The 21,172-nt window shown below is 47.3% G+C and overlaps 1 protein-coding gene across 3 annotated transcripts; it reads right to left on the bottom strand.

Moving 5' to 3' along the window:
- Positions 1-66: 66 nt before the first annotated feature.
- Lep (leptin) lies at positions 67-14,237 on the bottom strand. Of its 3 annotated transcripts, none has more exons than XM_087656156.1 (3): positions 14,215-14,237; positions 4,751-4,928; positions 67-3,168 (listed from the first exon to the last, which is right to left on the bottom strand). In XM_087656156.1, exons 2-3 carry the CDS (start codon positions 4,892-4,894, stop codon positions 2,812-2,814), a joined length of 501 nt encoding a protein of 166 aa, XP_087512282.1. In that variant the 5' UTR covers positions 4,895-4,928; positions 14,215-14,237; the 3' UTR covers positions 67-2,811.
- Between the last annotated feature and the right edge of the window lie 6,935 nt (positions 14,238-21,172).

Genomic DNA, 21,172 nt, shown 5'->3' with positions numbered 1-21,172 from the left:
TGCCCTGTCACACACAAACAGTGCTCTGGAAGCCCCTCCACAGCAGGAGACAGAAAACAAAGCAGGGAGGCATCATTAATTTATTTGAATTTACACAAAATAAAACAAAAATTTGTTGTTGCTGTTGTTACACATATATTTAAAAACAAAAACAACAACAACAACAACAACAAAAAAAAACAAAACCCAAACCAAGCATTTTTGCATATGGGAAGTTTCACAATCTGGGAACAAGCCACAGTGCAAGGTTTTCTGAGCAAAAGGATCAGGACATTCCAGCTTGATGAGGTGACCAAGGTGACATAGCGCTACCCCAGAGCAGTCTGACACCAGCCATGACACCAGCTACCACAAGCCTTCGCTCCAGACTGTGGCACTTGGGACTCTTTCAATAGCCACTTTCTCGGCCCACAAAGTCCTCTCAGCACTTCCTGTTGTTCTGTCCCGTTCTTTTCAGTCTTCCCTGTCACATCCTGTTCCGACTCTTACCCCTCCACATACCCACTGTCTAGTAAAACAACATCACATCCCTCAGCTCCTCCAAAATCTACCTCAAATTCCTCTCTTTTAGTCAGCACCATGAAACCCGATCCAGTTCACCTCCACCTGACTGGAAGGACACACTTCACAGGGCTGAGGATCCAGGGTCTGGTCTGGTCCTGTAACCTGTTTGTCAGTATAGCTTTAGGTATAGGCTAAACATCTCTTAACAGATCCAAAACGCTCCAAAACCTGAAGGGTTTTTGAGTGCAGACATGATGCCACGAGAAGAAAATTTCACGCTGTGAAAACTTCTTTCATGCACACAACATTATTTAAAACACTGTATAAAACTACCTTCAAGCAGTGTGTATACGGTATTATGAAATATAAATGAGCTTCATGTTTATACTTGGGTCCCACCCCCAAGATATCTCATTATATATACTCAAATATACCTATGCCTGGAAAGACTCTAAAATCCAAAACCCTTCTTCTAGTCCCGAGCACTTTGGATAAGGGACAGTCAACCTGTATTTTCTTATTTTTATGATCCCAGTTATCCTGTGTCAACAGTGTGCTACGATAGCTGTGGATGCTAATGTGCCCTGAAAGGTATGGAGATGCTATAGACTGTAAGCAGGGGTCCCCTGGGCACTGCCACCCCCAGCTCAGGTCCTTTCTCCTCCGTTGAAGACAGCACTGTATTTTCAACTGTGTGGGGCTGCTGTGGCGAAGTACGCGCCTTGGCACGCTGTTGAGTAGGGTCTGACCGCAGGGACAAAAGCCTCTGATTTTTATGTTTATTTGGTGAGCTTCTCTAGCCCACAGCACCAGTCAGGGCTGAGCACAGAGCTGTGCTCAGTCTTAAAAGTGTATTGCGTTCGATCAAGTTTTCTTGCATTGATCTGCCACCCACAGCTGGATGGTGACACAAGGGTGCAGGGGTGGTGGAAAAACCCAAGCCCCTTTGTTCATCCTCCAGCCCGAAGGGCAATTCTGGCAGCCTGGCCTGAGGCCCTGGCACTTCCTCAGGAGTGCTGGCCCAGGGCTCAGGACCATCTGCTAAGTGATTTCTCATTCCCACTGGAACAAAACTGCCCCACAGAATGGGTGGGAGACCTGGTTTTACTTTGGATGAACCAATCAGATGAGAACCACATATTGACAGGCAAACATCTACCAGGGATACTTGCCTGCTTAAGAAATGCATTGTGGGATCAACCCTGGGCAACTTTGGAGGGCTACACCAGGGACCCTTTTCTTGGGGCTCACTGTCTCCAATGTGGGGCCTTCACTCCCTGAGCTCAGCAATATGCCAACAAAAGGCCTGTAACTTTAGCCCCCTCTAAGGGTGTCTGGTATACTTCAAATGTCCCTAAAAGAGTCAACTCCTTTGTCCTTTTCACAAAGCCACACTATGTGGCTGCAGAGGTGAGAAAATGCCTCGCCTTTTCAGAAAAGTCTACCACAGCTCTGTTATTCAGAGAATGCTTCTGGATCCTTCTCTCTCCCTCTGACACATCCCCTACCCTCAGGTGCACATAGATGCATATTACACTTGACAAAATTCATCTTCTTTTCATAATAACCTAGCCTGCGCTCCAGGCAATGCCACGGCAAACGTGTTTGCATAGAGTCAGTCACGACAGAAACAAACCAGCCACCAGAGGACAAACTTGAGAGCTACCTGCATAGACTCTTGTTTGGAAGATTCCCAACCTTCCTTCCAGTCACTCAAAAAAGTAGGTTTGCCTCGGGCAAGACCCATCAGTAGGATTGAAAACAGCACCCTAGGAGCCTTCCTAGCCCCAGCTGACCCCAAAGCCTGAAAAAGCTGATGCTTTGCTTCAAATCCATCCAAAATAAAATGCAGAATAAATAAATAAGTGCGTCTTCCAGCATGTGCTGCTTTGGGAGTTTCCAGCTGTGTGCAGATGTAGCCTTCATGGTGCTCCCAAAGACTCTGAGACAGTCCAGAGGCTCCACCCACCCCTTCCTCACATCCGCTGGGCCACAGTGAAACACGCACCCAGAGGAGGTGGAACACGGAGGGGACAGGACGGCTCTTATCTATATTTGCCGAAGAACCAGGTGAGAATCCCCTCTTCAAGGCTTCAATCCCCTCCTAGTGCTCATGGAATCGTGCGGATAACTTTAGTCAAGCCTTGCAGAGCCATGCCTTCTGAAGGGCGGTCTAGAGGAGTAGGAGAAACGGACAGGGTCCTGGATGAGGGGTGTGAACACATGGCTCTCTTCTCCTGAGGATACCTGGGAGCCAAGGTTTCTTCCCTCAACATGATCCTCGGGAGCCCGGTGGTCTTGGAAACCTCAGCATTCAGGGCTAAGGTCCAACTGTTGAAGAATGTCCTGCAGAGAGCCCTGCAGCCTGCTCAGAGCCACCACCTCTGTGGAGTAGAGCGAGGCTTCCAGGACGCCATCCAGGCTCTCTGGCTTCTGCAGGCCACGGGTCTGCGGCAGGGAGCAGCTCTTGGAGAAGGCCAGCAGATGGAGGAGGTCTCGCAGGTTCTCCAGGTCATGAGCTATCTGCAGCACGTTTTGGGAAGGCAAGCTGGTGAGGATCTGTTGATAGACTGCCAGGGTCTGGTCCATCTTGGACAAACTCAGAATGGGGTGAAGCCCGGGAATGAAGTCCAAACCGGTGACCCTCTGCCTGGCGGATACCGACTGCTGTGCAGGAGGAAGAGGAACAACAGGTGCTCAGCAAATGGCAGGGAAATCGCTCTCCAGAGCCCTCCCTCATGTCCGTGAGCCTGAGCTGCCTCTCTCCTTCTCACCTTCCTGGTTCAGGTCCTTATTTTCCTGTGGTCAGCTGACTGGGAGCCATGGAGCTGGTCTCCCAGACTTTCTGTTCATTCCGAACCATTCCACCCTTCGCTTCTGACTAATGTGGAGCAATTCCTTTCTCCAAATGACATCCGTGAGGAACCAGCCATAGCTCTCCATTCCTTATATTTTCTCTAGCCTCCTACCCTCATCAGATCTCTCCCTCCTAGTCTTCTTGTGTGGTTCTCCCTCATTAGGGTCAAAGTTGTGCCCCTCCCCCACTCTGCCGAATCTGGTTATGGGAAGGGTTTTCCCCACTGGCTTCCTCTCATTTCTACCCACATTTGGGTAGTTGGGTCTCTCCATGTGCAGCCCTGATGACTATTTTTGAAAGATGATGAGAACTTCTCCACAAAACGTACAAATGTCTTAATTTAAGTTGTCCTTGATCCTGAATATGGAGCCTCTCCTGGGCTGCCAAGGCCACTGTGAGGCATCCACATTGGCCAGGATGTGGCTCCAGATGGCTCCAGAAGGAAGTCTTTTGCTGTAGCCCGTTTAAGCCTTAGAACAACTTGGTGATGTGATATGATGTTACCATTGTCAAGATGGTAAAACTCAAGGTTTAAAGACCACGGGAAGAACTTGCCTAAGATCTTACAGATGGGAAGCAGATGTGGTGAGATACGAATCGCTTAGATACTTCTGAGGAAATGACTGAAGATGTAGGATGCTGAGTCTCGGAGAAAGACTACGGTGGGCACTGACAGCTGTCAGCAACTTCACAGAAGATTGGTTGTAAAGGAGGGAAAGATTGCTCTCTGTGTGACTTTGAAAGGAGTAACAGAAACAGGCAGGAGAAGCTGTAGTTAGAAACCGTTAGATCCTCTTGCCCAGTGGAGACACTGCTGGGAAGCCAGTCATATGTCAATGGAATGAATGCCATGACCTTTAGGGATTCTTATACCCTGGGAACTAGACTCAAGGAAGTAGTTTCATGGAGGAAAGAGAAAGAGAGAGACAGAAACAAAGGGCTAAGGAAGGGGAGAGAGTGGTCTGTGGAATCAGGGAGGAACGTGGGTTCTCCTAGGCCTGATGTGAGCCTTACATGCTCAGCTAGCCATGGAGGGCTGGGCTTCCTGTGGCAGTGAATGTGAGCATGGCCGCCATATGCTATCACGGAGCTTATGGTTTCATCATGGGAGCATAGGACAACGTTAAAATCCCTGAGATGGCTTCGAATGAGAGCTATGTGGTACTCACATAGCACAACTGAGCAGTCTAGGTTTAGAATTGGAGCCACTCAGCTCTGAATTCCAGCAGGCAGTAGTGTCTCGAGCCATAACCAGGAAGAATGGACACCCTAGGCTTACAAATTCTCAGGTTCTAGGGGGTGCATGACACTCAGAAGGCGCTCAATGTGATTCTCAGACTCTGGTTCTAGCCCTACTTCTCCTTTGCTTCCCCACAAGAGACTCCCTACCGTGTGTGAAATGTCATTGATCCTGGTGACAATGGTCTTGATGAGGGTTTTGGTGTCATCCTGGACTTTGTGGATAGGCACAGCTTGAACATAGGACAGATAGGACCAAAGCCACAGGAACCGGCACAGGGGTCTCCAGCACATTTTCCTCGCTGGGGTCTTCTTCTTCTTCTTGGACCTAGAAACAGAAGGAATGCCATTTTCAAGACCCAATATAAATCCATCCAGTGGTGCTGCTGCCAACCTGCTGTAGGCTGTGGATAGATAAAATTTGCTTTCTTCCCTAACTAGCTACCATCTTGTCAAAGTCAAAGACAATTCATTATGGAACCTAGATCAATGAAATGCCCACCCTTGGGAAGAGTATTGACAGTTTGATAAAACCACAGTGATGTGTCCTATAGATCATGGGGCAAGTCTTGTCAAATGGATTTGATGATGATGGAGGTCTTGTTGCATATTTCAAGGGAAAGAGAACCGACTCTTATGGTCTAGGTTGAATGTTGTCATTTACTCACTGCCTAACTGCAAGGTATATCACATAACCACTCAAAACTACCTTCCTCCCTATGGTCTACCCTTCTCTGAGCTTTTATGAAGATCAAATTAGCTAATGCGTGTGGAAGATCATTAGGGACCCAGGGCTGCCTCGCCCTTCCTGTTAGTCTCACCGCAGCAGCCTCTTGTTATGTCTGTTAAGGTCTTCATTACTGATCCATAACTTCCTTCCTCTCCCACCGGGAATCTGAATCCTAGCAGCATTTCTCCGCCAGTCCGACGCAGGACACCAAGGAGGGAAGATACTTCCTACCCTCCTGCGGCTCGGGGTAACAGGAGGGACAGACAAGCAAGTAGGCGCTCCACAAGGGGAGGGGACAAGTGTTTGATATCACAGAATGGGTTTGCCTTGGCTGGTGTCGAAGACCAAGAACAGGCTGGGAGAGTAGAACACAGTTACCACAAGTGGCCAAGAGCCGAGACGTGCAAAGTCGTGGAGGCAGGAGAGGACCTAGCATGGTTGCTTAGAATGCTGGAATTTCCAGTCATGGAGCCATCGGTTTTTAAATTAACACTCTGCAGATTCTTGATTAAGAAACAGAGGCCTGATGAGATGCATGAGGCAGAAAGGTAATAAAGTTAAATGTATGCAAGCCTGTAGCCAGTGAACCGTACTAAGGGTGTACGTATGAGCCTGAATAATAAAGACGTTCATGAATATTAGGATGAAGAGGGGAGACAGCAGAAAAGCTAACTTCTTTCTGTTCTTCCTCATCTGGGTCTTGGTGGGAACAGGTAACACGGCTGTCCTCCATCAGTGGTAGTATTAATGTAATTCACCCTGTGACAGTACGCCAAAACGAGCAATCTGCTTATATATTATTTATCGTGCTTGCTTCAAGGTACGCTCTTTTTAATCTGAATTTTACAGAAGAGAAAACAAATGAGGCTCAGAAAGATGAGCCGAGTTTCCCAAAGTCAAAACGGTAAGTGTCAGGCTGAGCTGTGTGCGGGACAGACTGAAATCCAGCAACTCCCCCTCCACCCCCAACCCCCGCCGCACCGCCATCCATGGCTTCATTTGCCAAGGCTTTAGTTACCCGTGGTCATTTGTGATCCAAAAGAATACTAAATGGAAAATTCCAGAAATGGATAATGGCTCTCGGTTGTGCCGTGCTGAGTGTGACTATGACGTCTCAAACTGTCTCTTCCTGTCCCTCCCTGGGGTGTGAATCATCCCTCATCCAAGGCTGTCTACACTGTATACATTACGTGCCTCTGAGTCACACGGGAGCTGCTTGGATATCGGATCAACTGTCGTGGAATCACAGTGTTGGGTTTCTAGTAACATTTATTTAATTTACTGATGCTCCTAAGGCATCGCATAAACATAAACGTCCAAGGAGAGATGAACCGAGTGCTGTGGGCCCATCTGAGGAATAAATAGATAGAAATGGTTTGGAATTCTCACGGGTTTTCAGGGGCCCACCGGAAGTCCTGGAACAGGTTCTCTACAGATCAGTGGGGCTGCTAACTGATATCCCCCACTGAGTTCCCTGAGACCCCAACCGAGGAAACAGGTGTAACAGTTAGGCCCCAGACTTTGACGGCAGGCGCTGTATTTGTTGTTGTTGTTTGCTTATTTGTTTCCCATGTGTCTCTGGGAAGGAGAGTTAACTTCATCTGGTCCTATCAGAGAAGTGGAGTTAACACATGTACTGGCATCGAAGGGTAAATGAGAGGAATTTTTTTTTTTATATCCCTGCCTATCTTGACTTGTGCCTGGCTCAGGGTTGAGGGAGTAAATGCCAGCTACTTAAAAATTATTGGAATTGCTGGGCAGAGCTTGAAATGCTCAGGGCAACAGCACCTGCAGCTGACTCTGAGTCGAACCCTTGGCCCAGTGCCTCCCACGGGCATTCCAGATGGGTACCTGGTGCTTGTGGATTCCCCCCTGCAGCACAATAATTTGTGGCATTCATTTCCAAGATTTATGTGTCAATGACACCCTCCTTCCTGACCAAGCTTACTAGCAGATTAACTATGGTTATACCGTAGCTATTTTCACACAATGGCCACCCCGTACTATCAGAACGGACAGGCAGGTTTACAAGGCCTCTCTCGGCATGGACACTATGCCTCAGTAGATGCTGGCAATAAATCACAGCGCCCTGGAAATGTGGAATCGAGATGCTGCCGCCAAGTAAGTGTGCGGAAGATGATAGGCCAGGCTTCTGGGACATACATCGGCGCTTGCAGAGAGAAGTGGTCACAGATCCACCTGAGATCAAGGTCATGTTAAGAACTGATGTCCCAACAGCACATAACATGCTTATGCAACACAGGCACACATACACTAACACATCAAGGTACATAGCCATGTTGTGGCGATTACTAGTTTCTCCCCATGTCTTATTTTTCTTTCTTTCCCAGTTGAAAGGACGCCAAGTCCTAAGGGAGAGGTGTGGCCATGGAGAATAACCACTAGGCTTGCTTCTGCCGTTAGGCACAGGTATGCAGCCAAATGCTGATCATCCAACCAAAAGCAGAAGAGCCATGTGGCAGCTCTCAACGTTGTTTATGGTGACCCACGCATACCTGTCATTTTAGCATTTGTGAGGCTAAGGCAGGGGAGTTTCTTGTCAATTCCAGGCCAGACTGAGCTACAGAGCAAGACCTTGTCTCAAACAACAACGACAACAACAACAAACCAACCAAAAGCAAAACAAAAACAAAAAACAAAAACAAAACAAAACAAAACCAAAAACCAAACAAACAAAACCCAAAATAAATAAATGGTGCTCATAAAATTAAAGTGCAAATTAGTATCCTTCTGTTATAAGAATGAACACCACTAATTGCAATGGAAGGGGGAACATGTAAGTTGATCATTCACTGCCTTGGTTAACCCTGAGGATGATAGGATACTTACTTTCTAGTTGCCAGTTAGAATTGGGGGTTGGTTGGAGCTCAAGAGAAAGGGGCCATGGATGTGATTCCAGGGAGCCGATGGATGGGTGGGCAGGGAGAAAGGTTACTGGCAGCTACCTGGCCACAAAAAAACCTTTTTGGAAGTTTCTGATGTGAGTGGTTAACTTAGGAGTTGTTGTAGCCTAGGAGCTGGCAGAGGAGTTGCTAACATACTGACACACTGAGGTAGTACACCACGTTCCTCACTTCTGGGACTATTGCAGCAGAGCCTTGGAAGGAAGAGGGGCCATTCAGGAGGACGGGTAGGCATGGGGAGGCTACCTCCCTGCCCTCTGCTTCTGTTTTACTCAGGTCTTCTCACTGGAAAGCTCACCTGAGGGCTGCCTGCCTCTTCCCCAACCCCCGTGGCCATCTACCCATGCCATGCCTCCCCTTCTCCACTGTGACTCCCTGGCAGGGCACACTGGAGAGGTTAAAAGAACAGCGGCGAGGGGAGGCCCCAAGGCAGCTCCAGGCAGTGCTACGTCTTCAGAAAAAGGCTCAAGACTGGTGTGATGCAAGAGGCTTGTAGCGCTGCTCCCCCTTTCTGATCTCACCTAACAGCCTGCCCCCAGTTAGGTGATTCTCTGTGGACAGTTCTGTGCTGTCACCCATCCCTGCAGATGAGATCACACCCTCATTTCCCCAAGACACTGGTCGTCTCAGGCGTGAGCACTCTCAGCTTCCGTCCATCCAGGGGACAGGACAGGCCTTTCAGGACAAGACTGGCAAGGCAGGGCACAGCTGACTGCTTCTTCAGATCCAGACTGGAAGACAGCAGAGCCCTGGTCGGGCCTGCCACTGCCTCCATGCAGCAATGGGGGAAATGTTGGTGCCTGGGGAAGCACTGGGTGACAGAGGCATCTGCTGGCCAAGGCCGCCATCTTTGAACTCAGCCTAGCTTCCCGGGCTGATTACACCAGAGATTACCAAGAGACCCAAAGCACACACTCTCTCTTCTTTCTTCTCCAGCCATCAGATTTTTTTTAAGTAGATTTTTTTTTCCCTGACAGTCTTTGGTATGCTACTATGAATTAAATTCAGATAATGTTTGCCTATGGAGCACATGAAAATATCTGAGAAATGCAAATCAAAACCACAGTGAGATATCATCTCACTTCCTGAATGGCTTTTGTCAAAAAGACAAAAGATAGCAGATGCCTGGGACCGGGTGTGGGGAAGGCGAAGGCACACACATTGCTAATGAGACTGTAAATGAATACGGCCCCTATGGAAAACAGTGTGGAGATGGTCCTGAAAGCTAAAAATAGAACTACCTTATGATCCAGCAGTCCTGTTCCCAGGGATACCCCGAGAAAAGAAGTCAGTACGTCAAAGAGATACTTTGCTCCCATGTTTATAGCCAAGATACGGAATCAAATCTTAGTGCACACTGAGGTACGAGCGAATAAATAAAAATGTGGTGCATATCCATAATGAAATAGTACTCGCCATAAAACGAATGAAATGCTGCCATCAGTGCAACCTGGATGAAATCGGGGGACATCATGCCAAACCCAAAGCTTGGAGAGGAGAATGACAATTCTTGAGCTTCAGAAGGGGATGGGGAGGGAGAAAAGGGAGGCCAATGCTGAATGGCAGAACAGGGAATGTTACACGGGAGGTGTGACTTCTTTTAAAATGTTTTGGTCAGGGCCGGAGAGGTGGCACCATAGTCACGAGAGCACAGGACTTGCTATTCCAGAGCACCTGAGTTCAGGTCTCAGCACCCAAGTCAAGTTGCTCATAGCTGCCAGTAACTGTAGATCCAGGACTGTCATCGGTCTCTAGCTCTGAGGGAATGTAACTCAACACTCGTGTCTGTGTCTGTGTCTGTGTCTGTGTCTGTGTCTGTGTCTGTGTCTGTGTCTGTGTCTGTGTCTGTGTCTGTGTCTGTGTCTGTTTCTGTGTCTGTGTCTGTGTCTGTGTCTGTGTGTCTATGTCTGTGTGTCTATGTGTCTCTGTGTGTGTGTCTGTGTGTCTGTGTGTGTGTCTGTGTGTGTGTGTGTGTCTGTGTCTGTGTCTGTGTCTTATGTCTGTGTGTCTATGTCTGTGTGTCTATGTGTCTCTGTGTGTGTCTGTGTGTCTGTGTGTGTGTCTGTGTGTGTGTGTGTCTGTGTCTGTGTCTGTGTCTTATGTCTGTGTGTCTATGTCTGTGTGTCTATGTGTCTCTGTGTGTGTGTTTGTGTGTCTGTATCTGTGTCTGTGTGTCTGTGTCTGTGTTTGTGTATCTGTGTCTGTGTCTGTGTGTCTGTGTGTTTGTGTGTTTGTGTCTGTGTCTGTGTCTTTGTATGTCTGTGTCTGTGTGTCTGTGTGTGTGTCTGTGTTCTGTGTCTGTGTGTGTCTGTGTCTGTGTGTCTGTGTGTTTGTGTCTGTGTCTGTGTGTCTGTGTCTGTGTGTCTGTGTATGTGTCTATGTGTTTGTATCTGTGTCTGTGTCTGTATATGTCTCTGTGTCTGTGTCTGAGTCTTTGTGTCTGTCTCTCTGTCTCTATCTCTGTCTCTCTCTCCGTGTCTGTCTGCCTTTCTATCACTCCCCTTCCCTTAAAAATAACAAAAGTAAGGTTTTTATTAAATATAATAAAATTTTCTTTTAAGTTAATTTTTGCATATATAGTATGTGTTTGTGTATACTAGCACACACTTTACCCACTGAGACATCTCTTCTGCCTTCTCAATATTAATTTTTATGAGGTATTTTGAATTGTCCAACTAATTATGGTCCATGGCTATCTTACTGAACTATAGAGTTAGAAAGTATTTCTCTTGGGCTGGCAAGACAGCCCACTGGATAAAGACAGTTAATAGCAAGCCTGATAGCCTGAATTCTATCTGTGGGACCAGAATGCTGGACCCACAACTTGTCTTCCGACCTTCACATGCCCTCTGTTACTCATGTATGCCTGCCCCTCCCCCTTTCACACACATTCTAGATAGACAAACAGATAAACAAGGTCTGGTGAGATGTCTCAGAGGGTAAAGGCACTTTCCCCTAAGCCTGATGACCTGAGATCAGTTCCCACAATCCATATGGTAGAAGGAACCAGTTGATTCCTGCAAATAGACTTCTGACTTCCATACATGTGCCATGTGCATGTGCCATGACTCTCTTGTACACACACACACACACACACACACACACACACACACACACACACTCACACACTGTTTTCAAGAGGGGTTCTTTTTTAAAGGATCTGCCCTTGCTGCAGGTGATCTCGTGGGGATTTTATCTCATTCCTCAAGTGTTGGCCATGGTACACAATTTGAAAAAGTCACTAAGCTTAGCAGGAGCAATTTTCTCTTCTCTGCAACCAAAGGCCTTGCTTGAGAAATCATGCTGACATTCTTAGCTGGTAGGCACAGTGTGGGTGAGGGGGTTATATTGCTTTCATTCCCATTAGGGAAAGCAAATAGATTTCAACTCCTGCGTCAACTCTGATCAATTTTCAGTGGCTTCCCGGAGCACTGTCCAGAAGGAATCTGGAGCTCCTGCCACACACCAGGAGGCTTGGGGGGCTGTACCACAATCCATTAATGACATCTGCACTTGGTTCGGCATTTATCAAAGGCCTGACGCAGGGCAGGTGTTTATTCAACTTTTGTTGAATGAATAAGTAAAGTATTCCCCATCCTTCATCACCATTGGCTGACCAGGCTAAACTGTCCCTAAGGTGGCTTCCACTTGAAAATCATCTTTCTCTGTTCTGAGATACCCTCACATAGACCTGACTGGCTGTGAACACTCTCTTCTCCTACCTCTGTCTTCCTTGTGCTGAGATTACAGGCATGGCCGGCCATTTTAGAATTTACTTGTGCCCAACAGAAGTACCTAAGAGACTGTCTTAACGTAGCTTTCTCTCCCTCCAAAGCTTTGGAGAGCCTCCACATCTCCTCTGTATCCTCCCCTCCCCCCCGCCCCCACCTACATAGTTCTGTGCTGTGTGGACTGTCATTCCCAGTGACTCCCCACCACACACCCCTCCACGAGCTGTCCATTTCCAGTGCTCTAGGTGCCCTGTCTTTGCCAAGGGACCCATGCTGATCTCTTACTGCTTACTTTGTGGCTTCCCTGCAGAACTCTGTGGTTCTCCTGAGGGCAAAGGCAATGTGCACACAGATGGAGACTTAGTCTATGGTTTTGGTGAAATGTCAGCACGGACATGATTGTAGATCACAGAGAGCTCACAGGCAGCAAGAGAGATGGGAACAGGCAGTTTTCTGTAGAGTGGGGGACATCTGCCTTCCCATGGGGAGCAGTGCTGAGCCTCCTAGTGTATCCGAGTGCCTCGTCTTCCCCTCTAATCTAACCTCTGCATTTCTTGGAGGTAACTGGATAGACAGAGGAGAAGAATTCTGTGTTCCTGGAGACCCTGCTCTATCTCCCTGTCCCCCATGTGCCTGTAGGGGGATGCAGGCTGGGGTGCAACAGAGACTGATGGCTGCGTAAAGGGAATCGTCTGGGACAGCCATCTCTGCGTCCCACATGGGTCACCGAGACATGCGAGGCATCTGCCTGGGGCTGATGGACAGGAATTTATTGCAGCGTTCCTGGCTCCGTCTTTGGCTTTTTGAGCTTTTTCCTGGAACACAGGGGGAGGAAAATATTTCCCCCAGATACCAAGAAGAGCTTGTTACTTGGGTATAAGATCTACCAAATATGAGAAGGATGCTTCTTTAGTCAACATGGGCATGTTCCCCCTCAGCCCAATGTCCTTGAGTGCTTGAGGAAGGACAGAACCCAAAAAGAGTTATTGGGGAGGGGGAGGGGGAGGGGGAGGGGGAGGGGGAGGGGCGCTTCTTCCATGCCTCAACGAAATACATGATCAGTGTGGTCCTTATACTCTCCAGGAGAGTGACCTGACTGTTAGACATGCCTCTTTTCAAGTTTGGTTCTAGGTACCATACAGATCAGGAAAAGCTCAGAAATGCTCCCCCAGTCCCAGCTGACCACTGTCCACCAAGAACTCTACAAAAAAATTATGACTCTCACTACTGGAAGTCCATTTCCACCTTGCAAAGGACGCCCAGAGAACCTATGCTCCCACAATGGTGCCACCAAGTCTCCGCCCTCTGCCTACCTCCCCTGAACACTATGCTCCCAATAGAAATGACTTGATTGCCTTGTCCTCTCCCAAGTAGCAATTCACACAAGGCAGCGCGGTGGTATCTGACCATATTTAACGCACCACTTCCCAGAGGAAGACATAGAGGAGTATATGGGCACCATATTCAGAATGCAGTCTAATGAACCCCAGCGAGAAAGACAGCTGAAGGAGGGGCATGTTGGGGCCTCAGGCTGGCAATGTGCATTTAACCATCCTGGGTAGAAATGCCTGCCAGTGAAAAAGGGTGCAGGTTCCAGGCCTTTCCTACGATCTGCTGTTCTGTTGTCTTCTGAAGAAGATAATTTGTATGGCTTTGGGACAGATGTGGAAAGAGTCCTATCCTAGCTTCTTCGTTGTTGGTGATGGTTCATTTGGTGTGTGTGTGTGTGTGTGTGTGTGTGTGTGTGTGTGTGTGTGTGTGTGTTCTTCCTGACAGTTTTTCTACCTATCTCTACTTAACAGTAGTTTTAGTACTAGGTAGGTCCTCAATGGAAAATGAATTCTTACAGCAAAGCGAAGCTGTATCTGGTCTTCAGGAAGGCAGAAAGCTGTGGGCTGCTCCACTGCACGCCCAGCCTTGCCGGATCTGTTCATCTCTGTCCCCTAATCATCTCAAGTCTGCAGACCAAAGACAGGCTTGGAGTCCTGGCTGGCTTTGCAAGAACAGGTTGGTGCCCTGTGGGCACAGGCCGGCCCAGCCAGGATTCTAATGCCCCTCAGCTCCCAGCCTCTTTCGCTCCGTCTGCAGAGTCCTTCCCTGCAAAACTTAGTTCAGCACCAAGCTGTCCACACTACCTCCTTCTTGCCTCAGTTTCTCTAATTTCCAGGGCTGGGTGGGGTGCTATCAGAAAGACTGGTGGAGGAGAAAGTAATGCGCCCAAGGCCTTACCTTGCAGCTGCTGGAGCAGGGATTCCTCCGGGGCTCCATGCCTGCCTGCCCCTCTTATAGTTGCCCCAGTGCAACTTGCGCAACTGCCCGGCCAGCCCCAGTCCTTGCGAGCGCCAATTCCCGCCCCACCCAGCGGGTCAGCGACGGTGGCTGTTGCAGCCTAGTGCTCCACGCAGGAGCCAGGTCCTGCTCTGGGTGCCTCAAGGGAGGACTTCAGCCGCTCCCTCGAGTGCGAGTTGGGGGCGCTTGGTATGAGCCGGGTAATCCTGGAGGTCGCGCCAGCAGCTACAGAGCAGCGGTAGTCTAAGGTAGTTTAAGGACGGGTCCCTTGGGATGGTGCTGCCAGCACCGCGGGGAGCAGTCGGGCTATAGAAGGCCTGCTTTGGGACAGGGAGGCCAGCGAGCCAGAACCAGTTGCTTCTTCCGACGGCTCTTTGCATACCTAACCCGGTTGCTCAGAGGGGAAACTAGTCGCACGCTCAGGGCAAAAACTGTCCTTTGGTACCCGAAAGACAGTCATCTCATTTCGTCTTATGATGACATAGAATGCACCTGCTTCGAAGTTCGCAAGTGTGTTTCGGGATGCTCTGGACCAGTTCCAGAGGCAGGTGGCAAGGGCTTGTGCCCGATCAAACAATGCCCCGCCCCCTTAGGAGGAAATATCTTTGGGTTCCTAGTGGGAGGAAAAGATACGGAAGAGTTTGGCTTCCTGTCTTAAAACCTCAGCTAGCTGTTAAGGATTAGAGAAAGCCAGGGAGCCAGGTTGAACAACTGGATCAGGCCTATTGAGGTCACTCCAACTGAAAGCAGTTTTGAAAACAAACCATCGCCCTCAGAACCAACCAGAGAGTTACACTGAGTAGAAGGACCCCGACTACACCCCAATCCTGACTGGCCTGGTTTGGTACCACCCACGAAATAGAATGATCTCTCTCTCTCTCTCTCTCTCTCTCTCTCTCTCTCTCTCTCTCTCTCTCTCTCTCTCTCTCTCTCTCTCTCTTTTTCCGGAGCTGGGGACTGAACCCAGGGCCTTGCGCACTCTACCACTGAGCTAAATCCCCAACCATGATTTTTTTTTTAAAGAAATCATTTTAAATGGCTGGGAAACAAACAGGAATGTTTGTTCTGATGTGAGAAGTTTAAGAAATTTAAACTTTAAATAAATAAAATATCCAATATAAAAAAAAAGAAATTTAAACTTTAGCATCCTCAAATAAAGTTCTGAATTTGGTCAACCAAAAATTGTCTTGTTTTCTCTTGTGTAAGCACTCACGGGGTCACCTTCAGTTTCCTCTTGGCCTGCAAAGCAGGAATTGTTTGCCAACCTGCAAACTATGAAATATACACACGCCCGCACACCTGCGCTGGCTTCTCCTGGGTCTCAGTCCTGCCAGCCTCTCTATGGCTATGTCCGGAGGCTAGTCCATCCCTTCTGCCTACAGAAGCCCCCTCTTTTGCATAGGCCCTGCTCTCCATCTGAGAGGCTTCTTTGACTATGGACAGAGAACAGGGGCCTCTGCCATTTACCCTTGACAACCTGGTACCTTCACAGCACCAACACCATGTAGGTTCCCCGGGAAAGGTTTGCTGAGGTGACTTCTGGGATACCATATACCACACAGCTGTCGGGTTAGTGTACATCATTATGAATGTGCTTCTAGATCTAGGGCACTGGAAAGGAGTGGGACTTCTTTTAAACCTGAGAAAATGTATTTGTGGTAATGGTGTGAAAGAAACCAGGAAGACCAGGTTCAAGGTGGTGCCTGGGGGCAACCATCACATTGTATTTGAGACTTCCTAGGGTTAGCACGCTCCTCAAAGACAACCCACCCTGTGAGGTTATAGGTTTCTGCCCAGCACTGTTAAGAGCTCAGCACCTACCTAGCACAAAGCTAGATTATCTTTTTATGTCTCCATTCACAATGCTATACATGTAAACAGTGTATATTGGTCATGTGCACCCCAACTCCGCTCTATCGCCAAGACACCCCCAATGCATTGCCTCCTGCCCCCTTTCACGCCCTAGTTCCAATGTTGGAATGTTGAGTGATCGTGTTGGCTTGATCCTGTTAGGTTTGCAGAGGTAACCACGGCTGCAGTAAACGTCATATCATGCCCAGAAGATGGTATTTCACACCGTTCTTCCTTATCCTCCGACTGTGGCATTCTTTACCCTTTTCTGTAAGGTTCCCCAGGTCTGAGGAGGGGATGTTGACATAGGAATTCTATTCTCACGCACCCTCAGCACGTTAGCCTGTTATAAGCTTCTGCATTAACTGCTGGCCACTTCAGGGAGAGGCTTCTCTGGCTAAGGTGGAGGGCAGCATTAGTCTGTGGGCATAAACATGAATGTTTAGAAGGCAGCTTGACAACATGCCCATTCAGCAAAATCACAGTAGACAGTTCCCCGCTAAGGCCTATAACCTCTCTAAGCTGGGCTTTTGGCCAGATTTACAGTATTAGGCATAAGTTCTGAAGTAGGCCTCAAGTCCAATCCCAAATCAATTGGTTACGCCTATAACGGCTGTGCCGCTTTTGTGTTTGTGGTTACATCTGGCCTGGCAAGGTGGTATTGCAGCATGCAGGGCTCACCCGTGGAGAATACCACTGATGGCGTTTCTCGACTGGTCACCTGCAAAGCACCTGCTAGCACCGGGTAAACAGGACAGCAAGGAAGAAGTTTCCAGGTCAATCCAGCTTGACGTTTTCTTGTCCTCCACCCAAAGAATTTTGTGCTTTCAGCAATGGGTCCTTACTCTCCAGTTCTGGAGGGCAGCCAAGGGCTGAGGTTTTTGTTTTTGTTTTTGTTTTTGTTTTTGTTTTTGGAGACCTCCCTGACCAATAACTTGTAAGGCGTTATCCCTGATACTATATTTTTTGTTTAATAACCCATGTCTTCTGGGTTTAACATATATTTTCAAATGAAAAATTCTAAGAAAAATAATATAACGAATTATACTTATTACCCATATGTAACAATTACCACTTCCCATAGTGTAGCTTCAGTTTTTCAAAATTATTAAAACTTTTTTAAATATTTAAAAATCTTTAAAGCAAATTGCAGACACTGTGACATTGTCACGCCCCTAAATATTTGAGTATTTTCTAACAACTAAGACTTTTTTTATTTAACCATAAGATCACTATCAAGCAGTAGCAATTCTTTAAGGTCCTGGAAGTGCACATCATATTCCCCCAAATATCTCAGACTTATATAATTGCTGTGTCAGAATCTGGTTGTTTTATTCCTAATAAGTATTTATTTCTTGGTGCTAAGTATGTGTGCTACTTCTGACCTACACTCCCATTCTCTACAGCTGTTTATTGAAGGAGATAAAGTCTAAGGTGGGAAAGAGGAAATTAAGGTAGGTATGTGTGGAAACCAGAAAGGATCAGCATCAGCGTTAGCAGTGGCTTAGAAAGTGATCGCCACCAAGAAAGGGAAATAACACTGAATGTTCCGCCCAGGGAATTAGCAACATTACTGGCCAGCAGTGTTAGCACAATGTACAGACATTTAAAGCCACGTTGCAAAATGATATTCATGACGCAGTAACATGGTATATTTTAAATGACAATGGATAAGATTACAAAATGTGCAAACCGTGGGACACATGCCTTCAGCCCAGCCTGTGGGGATGGGACACAGTGGGAAGTGGATCTCTGTAAGCCCAAGGCCAGCATGGTCTGCATAGTTCCAGAACAGCTGGGCCAGCATAGAACTACCAACCTTGATTCAGAAAATTGATAAGATGGCATGGGTTTCCAGATCTCCTATGAGCAGGTAGAAGGCTTACACTGAGATACAATGTATCGCTGGGAATGTAATTAGGAAGGATTTCCACCTTCCTAATTTCCATGCTTTTGTGATTAAAAAAAAAATACCCATGAAGGCCATTTGAGAAAGAGGGACGAGATGGCAGTGGGACATATGTGGCTATGATCAAAGTATGTTCACGTGTGAACATGCCACAAGGAGCATGCAACTCTGTACAATTAATGTATGCTAAGGAAAAAGAAAATGTCCACATGGACAGTCCCACCTTGCTCGGGATTGGAGCCAGGGCCTTGAGCGTGCTAAGTGAGTGTTCTACCCTGGACCCAAAGCTCCAGCCCAGCACTTACTTCTTAAAGAGGAATCTTTTTATCCTACGGGAATGAGTTAATTTCACTTTCTGTCTATAGACGTTAGCACTCATACATAATCAAGTTTTTCTGTTCTCAACATCTTTGTGACTTTGCTCTAGGAGGAGGCTTAGCTTGTTTGTAGAGCTTGACCGTCTCAAGCTAAGCCACCCCAATGCCAACTTCTTAGAGGACACTAGGGGAACTGCTACCTAGGGATCCTGCATGAACTGAGCAGCACTGACATAGAGTAAGTTAGCTGAGCATGCTGGCGTACACCTCTAATCCGGGCCTTGAGAGGTGAAGGAACAGAGGTCAGCCAGGCTACTACATAAAATCCAATCATAAAAAAATAAAATAAAGAGGAAATAAAGAAATTATATCTAACACTAAAATCTAGATGAAAGTTAATATTTGTCAATATTCTGTCTGTCTGTCTGTCTGTCTGTCTGACTGACTGACTGCCTGTCTTTTTCTTTTTCATGTGGTGCTGGGATTACAACCCAGGGCTGTGGGGCACAGTAGATGAACGCCATGTCTTCTGAGAGGTTCCACCCATCTGCTGACTGAAACAGATGCAGACACCAAGAGTCAAACAGTGGGTGGAGCTCGGGAACTCTTATGGAAGAGTTGGGGGAAGGATTGAGGGCCCTGAAGGGGATGGGAACCCCACAGGAAGACCAACAGAGTCAACTAAACTGGGCCCTTGGGGCTCTCAGAGACTGAACCACCAGTCAAAGAGCATACACAACGGGCTGGACCTGGGCCTCCCCACGCATATGTAACAGTCAGAAGCTTGGTCTTCATGTGGGTCCCCCAACAACCGGAATGGGGTATCCCTAAGGTTGTTGCTTGTCTGTGGAATATGTTCTCCTAACTGGGCTGTCTTGTCTGGCCTCAGTGGGAGAGGATGCACCTAGGGCTGCCGAGACTTGATGAGCCTGGGTGAGGAGATCAGGGTGGGCGTGGGGGGGCCTCTACTCTCTCAGAGGCGAAAGGGGAAATGGAGAGCAGAGATCAGGATGTAAAGTGAATAAACAAACAAACAAACAAAACCAACAACAGCAACAACAAAACATCCATACCAATTCACGCCACTACTCTTTTTTTCTTCTTCTTCTTTTTCCTTTTTCTTTTTTTTGGAGCTGGGGACCAAACCCAGGGCCTTGCACTTGCTAGGCAAGCGCTCTACCAATGAGCTAAATCCCCAACCCCCCACACCACTACTCTTAACTCTTGTCTTTAAATATTTTTTTTTTATATTTTGGAAAATTTTAAATCTCCATTACACATTTACCAAAAAACGGCATTAAAATATCTTCACATTCCTAACATCTATTTCCAACCATTACTAATCTTACTCCCTTCCCTCAATATATCTAGAATATAATTTCTTTCCGCTGTACATGGGCCCGAGTCTTTCTCTTCACCGTCAGTGTGTGGTCCATTTTACGGATGTACCATAATCGACCTCACCACGTTGTTACATAGGTAATGTTGTAACTTATATATTTAAATACACTCCTTTGATCCCTGTGTGAGTATACCTGCGGGAGAAATTCTGATAAGTAGAATCATCATTCAAAGGGTACGTGCATTCAAAATAGAAATATATTGCCAAGTTGCAGTCCGTAGAGATTGTACCAATTTGCATATGCAATTGACTGCAAGTAACAATGGTTTAAGCACTGAGGATATTGAGTTATCTCTCCTCCCCAGGAGCCCCAAGGATGGCAGGTGCATTTTCACGGAGTAGCTTCATTGTGAATTCTCTTCTTTTGATGTTGTTTTCTTGTGTCCTTGCGCTTATGGCCCTGAGATTGCAAGATGGCTGATACCTTGCAAGCATCTGGTCCTCACACTAGTAGGCAATATTTAAAGTCTGGACAGGGATGTCAGATTGCTAGCCTCCGTGGGACCACAGACTCAGAGGTCACTTGTGGGTCCAGGTCTCTCCTGTTTCTCAGCTCTCTATACTTCTGCCTGATGTCTTTGTTCATTAAAAGATGATGAATTAATTTCTTTAGTTCTCTCCAAAAGCAATTTTCACTTCATCGTGTTCTACTTGGGTGGTTTGAGCTGGGAGTTGAGTCCTTAGTGGAAGGGGACCATTGATGCCAATCAAGCCTTGTCCTGCTCACCTTTGCCCTTACTTAGGGAAGGTCTGTTCTTCTCCTCCCAAGAGAGGACTCCAGTGAGGCTTAGCTTGTGAAAACCTAGGGCTGACAAGCACGCTAACTCTACTCTCTCCTTGTCACTTGGAGTGGGCCTCAAGGCTAGCCAAGGCGGTCAGGATTGAGTTTCATCTCTCAGCAATCCAGTCAGCTTAGCTGTCCTTCAATGTCCCAGACATTGATCAAATGCTAGATCTAGCCACTGGGCATTGGAAAAAAGAGAAGTGTAGGGCTTCATGTTTAGTACACAGGCATATCTGGTCCTGCCTGGCCTTGTCAGAGAGAATGTGTCCCTGTTTAATGAACAAGAGGGTAAAGGTGTAAGGGGATGCTTTGGACAAATGATTGCACCTTTTCCCAGCAGCCCACTGAGGGCATTTTAGGCAGGACTGTTCTCCCACCTGGGCTTTGAGAGATGCTCCCCAAGAAGTACCCCAAGTTGCTCCTGAAGCATCAAGCTTGCTTTCTTCCCCTTTCCTCTGGTTTTTTCCTTGTGACCTTCCCTTTCCCCTCTTCCTCTTCCACTGTGGATTTTGGGTTTTTTTTTAATGATGAGCAATCAATTGTTTTAGTGATTTTTTAAAAACAGTTACAGTGTCTTACTAATGATATCTCTTTGATCTCAGCCCATGATTAGTGAGTATTGTTATACCCATTGG

This window comes from Rattus norvegicus, chromosome 4, assembly GCF_021556685.1.
Source record: "Rattus norvegicus strain SHRSP/BbbUtx chromosome 4, alternate assembly SHRSP_T2T, whole genome shotgun sequence".
In the NCBI taxonomy this organism is placed as follows: domain Eukaryota; kingdom Metazoa; phylum Chordata; class Mammalia; order Rodentia; family Muridae; genus Rattus; species Rattus norvegicus.
Note: the sequence above shows the minus strand (reverse complement) of the source record. Positions and strands in the feature narration are given on the sequence as shown.